The sequence below is a fragment of the Felis catus genome, chromosome A2 (genome assembly GCF_018350175.1).
Source record: "Felis catus isolate Fca126 chromosome A2, F.catus_Fca126_mat1.0, whole genome shotgun sequence".
NCBI lineage: Eukaryota > Metazoa > Chordata > Mammalia > Carnivora > Felidae > Felis > Felis catus.
Window position 1 is genome coordinate 11,859,948 of NC_058369.1, and position 10,116 is coordinate 11,870,063.

The following is a 10,116-nucleotide window of genomic DNA, read 5'->3' on the forward strand; positions in this document are numbered from 1 at the left end:
AAGGTCCATCAACTGATGAATGGATAAAGAAGATGTGGTTTATGTATACAATGGAATATTACTTGGCAATGAGAAAGAGTGAAATCCTGGGGCACCTGGGTGGCTCAGTTGGTTGAGCGTCTGACTTTGGCTCAGGTCATGATCTCATGGTTCGTGAGTTTGATCCCTGCATCGGGCTCTGTGCGGACAGCTCGGAGCCTAGAGACTGCTTCGGATTCTGTGTCTCCCTCTCTCTCTCTGCCCCTCCCCAGCTTGCACTCTGTCTCTCCCTCTCTCAAAAATAAATAAACATTAAAAAAAAAAAGAATGAGGGGCGCTTGGGTGGCGCAGTCGGTTAAGCGTCCGACTTCAGCCAGGTCACGATCTCGCGGTCCGTCCGTGAGTTCGAGCCCCGCGTCGGGCTCTGGGCTGATGGCTCGGAGCCTGGAGCCTGTTTCCGATTCTGTGTCTCCCTCTCTCTCTGACCCTCCCCCGTTCATCCTCTGTCTCTCTCTGTCCCAAAAATAAAATAAAAAACGTTGAAAAAATTTAAAAAAAAAAGAATGAAATCCTGCCATTTGCAGCAACCTGGATGGAACTGGATGGTATTATGCTAAGTGAAATAAGTCCGTCAGAGAAAGACAGATACCGTATGTTTTCACTCATAGGTAAAACTCAAATAAATGAAAATATACATATCGTTGGGTGTTGGATACATGCTGGGTATTTGTTTTTCCCCAATTTTTTACACCCCTCTTGCATGGGATCTAGTGATCATGATCTCTTGTTCTTGACCCCATGTGATGAACTCCTTCCCATTACTCTGCCTAAGAATGTGTTATCTTCTTATGGGCAGGTGGGGGGCATCACATGGATATGTCTGGGCAGTGACGCACAAGGTCTTCTTGAATGTTCATGCAAGGGAAGATTTTCCCCTCCTCCAACATAAGGATAAAGAAAATTAAGCAGAGTAATTATATATGACTCAGCATTTCATCCAGCACTTTACCAATGGTTTATACTACTGTCTTTTAAATTATAACAAATGCACAAAAGAAATTAAACTTTTAGTCTCTAAGAAGATGATTTACTATGTATAATTTCTCGCTGCCTTGGAAGGGATAGATTCTAAGGGAGGTTTTCTATGTCAAATTGGGTTCAGAAGGTGACCTGGAGAGAGAGAGAGACAGAAAGAGATACAGAGAGATAAGTAGTGGCATAGGAATCCTTTAAATTGATCTGAACAGACACTTGAATAAAATTGGATATGGGGCCAAATCTGGGAAAGGAATGAAGAATGAGAAGGAAGTTGGTAGGAGGGTAATTTTCACATGAGGAAGGGAAAGGGAAGGGAGAGTGAGAGAGGAAGAGAGGGGGAGAGGAATAGGGAGGAAAAGAGAGAGAAAGGGGAGGGGGATCAGTGCTTAGATAAGAACATAAGGCATGTTAAAAGGGTTTTGCTTTCTGACAGCTTATTGAAAGTCTTTTCCCTTTTTCCCCACATTACTTTCCATAAGCATCAATTTCTCATTCCTGAGTTTGGAAGAATCTATTTGGGGGATTTGTTGTAGACACAGTGCTATCTCAAGATGCACAAAGAGAGGTCAAGGGTATGGGTACCCCCTTTATGCAGATGAGAACAGTTGGTGGAGGTCACACAACGTGTGAAGGAAAGGGTCACATGGAGATTGAGGTCTGTCTGACTCCCATGCTGGGGATTGGGAAACCATAGGTCTGAGGATCCAGGAAGGGGGCTTTCTGTGGATCTAAACTACTACTCAAAGGTGAGGCCAGATGTTTGAGTTGGAGGCAGAAGATGTGATATAATGTTAAACCCACAGCTACCAGTCACCTCGTGAGCATACAAGACTCTCCTCAGTGGTCAATAAACAAGGACAACACAGGAGACCAAATATTTGCTTGATTATATCACAGAGAGGCTTATGTTGATGTGGACTCTCAGGCTTGGATCACCAGGATGACAAGGAAAGGGTAGAACTTGACCATGAGGTGAGGTGGGGTGATCCAGAGTGTCCAGGAGACAGTGAACAATTCTATTGACAAGGAGAAATCGCTCCCTATGACCCAGCTCTAAATTACCCTTATTGTGGGAAGCCCTCCAGCTGCCTTGACCCCAGCGCAGAGCCCTGGATTCCCACTGGATTCCCAGTGGATTTCCACTCTGGGCTGCTCCAGCTCCTGCCTTCCTCCTGTCCCTGCCCTGACACTAAGGGATTGAGGGCATCTACTCCAGCCCTGTTTCCCCCAAGACTGGGAGCTCCTAGTCCTCAGTAGGGACTGGAGCTTAGGGCAGACAGAGACAGCAGGGAGTCTTGGTTGTGTTGGGGATTTGGAGGAAGGAGTAGAGGTTGCAGGTCCCCAGAGGCCCTCTGATGATCCTCTTGGCCTCTCCAGACCCTGAGGACAGCCTTCCAGATTGGTGTCCCAAGGAGGCCCTGGGGAGCAGCAGGATGGGAAGTTGCAACAGGGATAAAGCACACAGCATCAGTTCCAGGAGCCCAGAGGTCTGGCCCCACACCTGCCCCTGTGTGCTGCTGACAGAATAACCCAAGAGAGCGTCTTCTGTCTTCCCCTGCTGGCTGCTTCCTGGAAGAGGCAGCCCAGCACGAGGGGACCAGGAGGGACAGGGTAGGTGGCAATATTTAGGCAGTTGTGGGGAGCAAGCCCCGGTTGGGGGTGGGAACAGGACTGGGGAGAAAGGTGGTAAGACAGGCTCTTAGCCTTGGGAGCTGGTGGGACTTTTCTCGGGTAGCCCCTGCTGGGTCCTGGGTTCCTCACTCAGCCTAGTGACCTTTGCAGCTTCTAGGTCACTATTGTTGATTGGGACTGATTCTGTCCCCCTGAAATATTTGCACATGCCCGGAGGCCCTTTTGTTGTCACAGCTCATGGGGAGGGAGGGATGCTACGGGCATCTGGAGGGCTGAGGCCAGGGATGCTGCTAAACGTTGTACAATCTGGTAGTAGTGTGGGGCGTTTGTTCCACTGGTGAACCAATCAGGACACGTTATAGTAACTCCGCCCACATTTACACTAGGGCTCACTGTCTGTGTTGCAGCCTGTGGGTTTGGAGCAGTGGATAGTGGCATGTATACAGCATTCCAGCATCCCACAGAATAGTGTCAGGTGCTCTGTTTTTAATGCGCCCAAATGCAATTATGCTGGAGAGTTGAGCTGCCTTTTGCCTCATTCACTCGGTGTCATTTTACGGCTTCATTTATGCTGCTGTGTGTGCATGGAACTCCTGGCTGGGGCTCCAGGGTTTGCATCTGGCCCGTGGGACCTGCCCCCTTCCCAGTTACGGTTCCCAGGCAGGCTTGTCCATTCCGGCACTACAAGCGGGGCTTCATCCCACAGGCTCCATCCAGGTAGGTGTGCGCCATCGAGATAGAGGTTCAGGTGCACGTGAAGGTTGCACTTCTCCATTCTCGGTTCTCACCCGCAGGCCGCGGGATTGCTCCCTCCCCGTATAGCTGTGGGCATTGGGCACTTCCTAATCTGGGGAAATGAATAGGTGTACAGGGAAATCTCAGGGTCGTTTTCCCCTTCCCTTTCCTTGTCTTGAAACCATCTGTTCACTTGCCTGTGTAACCCCTTCTGTGGGTTCTCTGCTCATGTCCTGGACTCGTTTCTGTATGGAGTCTCTACTTCTTAATGTGCTGGTTTCTTATTTACTCTAGTCAGTATTCCCTGGTCAATTTTAGTCAATGCACCGGCTCCTTTCCCAAATTTCCATCTGCCTGTTCATGTATCCTGGATATTCCAGGGTGTCCTGGAAGTTTTCATGTGTGTTTCTTTCTCTAAGCAGTTAAATGAATTTAATGAAATGGCGTCAGCACTCACAGAACATATGCTTCTGAAATTCAAATGCTGCTTTACCGATTAAGCATACCATAGACACATTTCATGTCTTTTTAAAATCACCTCAACATCTGTGCTTTTGATGTTTGGTTAGACTCCTCCTTCACTTATAGATCACAAAGTCATTCTCCTGAATCCTTTTCCTACTGACTTTATACTTCATTCTACATGTGAAATCCATTTGGATTCCACCTTTGTGTGGAATCTCAGGCAGGAATTCAGATTTATACTGCTTCCGGGGCACCTGGGTGGCTCAGTTGGTTGGGTGTCCGACTTCACCTCAGGTCATGATCTCACGGTTTGTGAGTTTGAGCCCACGTCGGGCTCTGTGCTGAGGTCTGGGAGCCTGCAACCTGCTTCGGATTCTGTCTCTGACTCTCGCTGCTCCTCCCCCGCTTGTACTCTGTCTCTCCGTCTCTAAAAGAAATAAACATCAAAACAAACATTTTAAAAAGATTTATACGGCTTCATAGAATGACCAGTTTCTCACCACAAACCAGTAAACAATCCATTATTTCCATTTGATTTGTGCTCCCACCTTTATCACATATTGGGTTTGGAATGATGCAGGATGTTTCGTGAGATATCCAATCAGCACGACACAGGTGTCACACATATCATCTATCATCCATGTCTTCTCCAGGGTCGCATTAAAAAATTTTTTTAACATTAATTTATTTCTGAGAGACAGAGGAGGCAGAGCATGAGCAGGGGAGGGGGAGAGAGAGACACAGAATCTGAAGCAGGCTCCAGGCTCTGAGCTGTTTGTCAGCACAGAGCCCAATGCAGGGCTCGAACACACAAACTGCGAGACCACGATCTGAGCCGAAGTCGGATGCTCAACCGACTGAGCCACCCAGGGACCCCCAGGGTCGCATTTATAAAAATGATTCTGATTTGGTAGGGAGTCTCAACTCTGGGAGAGACATCTCTCTGTCTCTCTTGTGTGCTCCATTTTAAGAAGACCTGTATAGTTTTTTTACTAGCTTTATTTTTCAGAAGTAGGTTTAGCATAGTTATTAAATTTAACTTCTTCAGTTGTAAATGCAGCTGCACTGAGTATAATTTGGGGAGGAACCAACATGACTGCTATATTGGTTCATCCCATCTGAGAGTACATATTGATTTCCAGTTTTCCACATAGCCAGACCATCTTCTGTCCTTGGAGGTGTGTTTGGTTAATTCCTAGATATTTTTTTTAATGTTTCTCAATGTTTATTCACTTTCAAGGGAGAGACAGAGAGCGAGTGGAGGAGAAACAGAGAGAGAGGGAGACACAGAATCTGAAGCAGGCTCCAGGCCCTAAGCTGTCAGCACAGAGCCTGACACGGTGCTGGAACCCACGAACTGTGAGATCATGACCTGAGCTGACGTTGGATGCCCAGCTGACTGAGCCACCCAGGCGCCCAATTCCTAGATATTTTAATTTTTTTTCAACATTTTATTTATTTTTGGGACAGAGAGAGAGCATGAACGGGGGAGGGGCAGAGAGGAGGGAGACACAGAATCGGAAACAGGCTCTAGGCTCTGAGCCATCAGCCCAGAGCCCGACGTGGGGCTTGAACTCACAGACCGCGAGATCATGACCTGGCTGAAGTCAGATGCTTAACTGACTGCGCCACCCAGGCGCCCCTCTAGATATTTTAAAACAAAGGATATCAAAGAGTAATCTGAGGACACTGGGGTCCCAGAGACCCCTTCTGGGGGACCAATAGGTCCTCACTTCTCTAGTGAACACGAGGATGTGTTTTCGTCATGTGCTTCAACTAAAACAACATGTTGCCACAGGCGGGACAAAAAAACAGATACCAGCATCATCGTGTATGCCATCCGGCCAGCACTGGAAAATTTTGCTAAAATGTAAAAGAACGCCACAAGTCTCACTAAGTGAGTTTTTAAAATGTGGTTACTTTTCTAAAAAGTTAGTTACATTAACATGATACCGATTGTTCCTTTAGGTTGGATCAAAGATTGATCATTGTTCTTTTAAATGTGTAAGGAACTCAATATTTTTCAAAAGTCTTAGGATTGGGGAACCTTGGTAACTCAGTTGGTTAGCGTCTGACTTCGGCTCAGGTCATGATCTCACAGTTTGTGGGTTCAAACCCTGAGCTGGTTTCTGTGTTGACAGCTCAGAGCCTGGAGCCTGCTTCGGATTCTGTGTCTCCCTTTCTCTCTGCCCCTCCCCTGCTCTCTCTGTTTCTCTCTCTCTGATAAACATTAAAAAAATTAAAAAATAAAAATAAAAAAATCTTAGTTTTAATTACAAATACTGTAAGAATGGAGAGTTCTAACTCAGTTAAAGAAAAACCCTCTAGGGGACTCAATAGTTATTTAGCGTAAACAGATCCTGCGACCAAAACATTTGAGAGCTGTCTCCTTATAGTTTGTGTCACTATTGGTGATGTTATCTTACTTTTTCCACGAATTCTATCTTTTATTTTATTTTATTTTATTTTATTTTATTTTATTTTATTTATTATTTTAAGAGAGAGTGAGCACGAGTGGGGAAAGGGCAGAGAGAGAGGGAGAGAGAACCCCAAGCAGGTTCTATGCTGTCAGCCCTGGGGCTCGAACCCATGAACCATGAGATCATTATCTGATCTGGCTTCAGAAGTAGAATTCAAAGATCCATCACTTACATACAACACACAGTGCTCATCACAGCAAGTGCCCTCCTTAATCCTCATCACCCATCTAGCCCATCTCCCACTTCCCTCCCTCCGTCAACCCTCAGTTTGTTCTTTATGGTTATGAATCTCTTGGGGCACCAGGGTGCCTGGGTGGCTCAGTCAGTTGAGTGTCTGACTTTGGCTCAGGTCATGATCTCACAGTCTGTGAATTTGAGCCCCCACATTGGGCTCTGTGCTGACAGCTCAGAGCCTGGAGCCTGCTTCAGATTCTGTGTCTCCCTCTCTCTCCGCCCCTCCCCTACTCATGCTCTGTCTCTCTCTCACTCTCTGTCAAAAATAAATAAACATTACAAAAATTAAAAAAAGAAAGAATCTCTTGGGGCGCCTGGGTGGCTCAGTTGGTTAAGCATCTGACTTTTGCTCGGGTCATGATCTCACAGTTCATGAATTTGAGCCCCACATCAGGCTCTATGCTGATAGCCCGGAGCCTGCTTCGGATTCTGTGTCTCCCTCTCTCTCTGTCCCTCTCCCACTCACACTCTGTCTCTCTCTCTCAAAAATAAGTAAACATTAAAAAAAAATCTCTTGTGGTTTGTTTCCCTTTCTTTTCTTCCCCCCTTCCCATATGTTCATCTGTTTTGTTTCTGAAATTCCACATACAAGTGAAATTCATATGACATTTGTCTTTCTCTGATTGACTTATTTCACTTAGCATAATACACTTTAGCTCCATCCATGTCATTGCAAATGGCAAGGTTTCATTCTTTTTGATCGTTGAGTGTTATTCCAGTGTGTGTGTATATGTACATATATACATACACACAATACCACATCTTCTTTATCCATCCATCAATCGATGGACATTTGGGCTCTCTCCGTAGCTTAGCTATTGTTGATAATGCTGCATGTGCCCCTTCAAATCTGTACTTTTGTATCCATTGGATAATACCTAGTAGTGCAGTTGCTGGAATGTAGGGTAGTACTATGTTTAGGTTTTGGAGGATTTGCATGATTATTACGGGTATAATTCTACAGGAAATACTGAATTTGGGAAGTTGACCTCATCTTCTGCATCTTGTTCTAATATAGTTGTCTTCATTCCTTTACCTTTCTAGGTAGATGATCGCGTCTATTCCCTTCCAATCCTGACATTCCTTCTTTACTTTTTCTCAAGCATCACCGCCAGCTTCACTTCCCATCTAATGAACAGCAGAGGCAGTGAGTAGCCTTGGCTTCTTCCTGATGCTAAAATAATACATCTATTTCTCCCACTTCGTGTACTATTTGCTAGTTTTGTGCTGTATATTCCCAGTAAGCTAAGAAAGTCCCCGTTGACTTCATGTTGAGAAGAAGCTTTTAAAAAGATTTTTAAGGTATATACATCTATTACCATTATGCTGTATATCTAAAATGGTGCAATACTTTATGACAATTATGTATTAATTTTTAAACCATAAATAGTAATGGAACTTTAGCAATCCAGGATTGCAGCTTGAATTCATATAATTATATGATATTTATTTTAGTTTATTCCTGTGACTGATCACATGATAGGTTTTCTGATGCTGAATCAACCTTGTTATTCATGGGATAAATTACTAACCTTCATTCCCTTTCTGATCTCACCAGATGCAGCACCCATGGCTGGTCAGAACTATAGCATGATGACTGAGTTCATCCTCGTGGGCTTCTCCACCTTCCCACAGCATCTCCTGCCCGCCTTCTTCCTGCTGTACCTGCTCATGTACCTGTTCACGTTGCTGGGGAACCTGCTCATCATGACCACAGTCTGGAGCGAGCGCAGCCTGCACACGCCCATGTACCTCTTCCTGTGCGCCCTGTCCACCTCCGAGATTCTGTTCACCGTTGCTGTCACCCCTCGCATGCTGGTTGACATGCTCTTCACCCACCGCACCATCACCTGGGCGGCCTGTGCCAGCCAGATGTTTTTCTCCTTCACGTTTGGCTTCACACACTCCTTCCTGCTCATGATCATGGGCTACGACCGCTACGTGGCCATCTGCCACCCCCTGCGCTACCATGTGCTCATGAGCAACCATGGCTGTGCCTGCCTTGTGTCCTGGACCTGGGCTGGTGGCTCAGTCATGGGGATGATGGTGACCCTGATAGTTTTTCACCTCACCTTCTGTGGATCTAACATGATCCGCCATTTTTTCTGCCATGTGTTTTCCCTTCTAAAGTTGGCCTGTGGGAATGAGAATTCCTCCGTCACCTTGGCTGTGATCCTGGTGTGTGTCTCAGCTCTGATGGGCTGTTTATTCCTCATCGTCCTCTCCTATGTCTTCATCGTGGCCGCCATATTGCGGATCCCCTCTGCTGAAGGCAGGCACAAGACTTTCTCCACATGTGTGTCCCACCTCACTGTGGTCATTGTGCACTACGGCTTTGCCTCCATTATCTACCTCAAGCCCAAGGGCCCCCATTCTATGGACAGTAACACCCTGATGGCCACCACCTATACAGTCTTCACTCCCTTTCTCAGTCCGATCATTTTCAGTCTCAGGAATAAGGAGCTCAAGAATGCTATAAAGAAAAGCATCCAGAGAAAACTCATTCCTCTAAGCTCCTGATGGCCAGTTGGGTGGTGAGGAATGTGATTGAAGGGCTGGGAATAATGATTGTCTCCAGGGGACAGTTGTAGGAATTCAGTATATGGAAATACTTATTAGGTATTGTTGGATGCATACGGTTTTGGAGCAGGATAGGTATTAGTTTTTCCCAATTTTTTTTTACCTCCCTCGTGCATAGGCCCTAGTGATCAGTGTCTCTTCTTCTTGATCCCATGCAATGAACTCCTTCCCATTACCTCTGTCTAAGAATGTGTTAGCTCTCTTTGGGCCAGTGGAGAACATCACACGGATGTGTCTTGGCACTGATGCACAGGGTTCTTCTCGAATAGACAAGCAAGGGAGGACTTTCTCAAACTTCCTTCACCATAGGAATAAACAAAAGTAAGCAAAATAATAAATGCCACCAGCACTGGGGTTTTAGTTATCAGGCACTGTGTCCAGTGTTGTGTAAGTACTATCTTTTAATTATAGCAAATGCACAAAAGAGCATTCACTATTTTATTCTAAGGAGATGGTTCCATGCTTATAGTTCCCGCCTTCTTTGGAGGTGATAGACCCTAAATGATTCCTAATGTTGAGATGAGTTGAGTGAAGGATGTCAGAATGCAAAGTGGAGAAAGAGAGTTTGAGAGCCAGAGTGACAGAGAGAGAAAGCGGAGAAGATTCAGTGCTTGAGGAAGAACATACAGATTGTTAAAAAGGTGTTGCTCTCTGACATCTTAAGGAAATCTTTTTCCCTTTTTTCCCATATTACTTGCAATAAAACATAAATTTCTTATTTCTGTGTTTACTTGAATCTATCTGTGGGATGTGCTAGAGGGCACAGTGCTATCTCAGGATGGGACAAAGAGAGGTCAAGGGTGTGAGCACCCCCTTTATGCCAAGGGTTTGGGAAACCATGTGTCTGAGCACCCAGGAGGGGGTCTTCCATTGGTATAAATTCTTACTCAAAGCTGTGGCCAGATATTGGAGTGGCAGGCAGAAGGTGTTTTAAAATAATAAACCTATGATGGCTGTCACATATGAATGCCTG

The 10,116-nt window shown here is 45.6% G+C and overlaps 1 protein-coding gene across 1 annotated transcript; it reads left to right on the plus strand.

Annotated features, from left to right (window-relative positions):
• Positions 1-8,132: 8,132 nt before the first annotated feature.
• Positions 8,133-9,083, plus strand: LOC101091513 (olfactory receptor 10H3-like). The gene has a single exon (XM_003982014.2). The coding sequence runs from the start codon at positions 8,133-8,135 to the stop codon at positions 9,081-9,083; it is 951 nt and encodes a 316-aa protein (XP_003982063.2).
• The last annotated feature ends 1,033 nt before the right edge of the window (positions 9,084-10,116 follow it).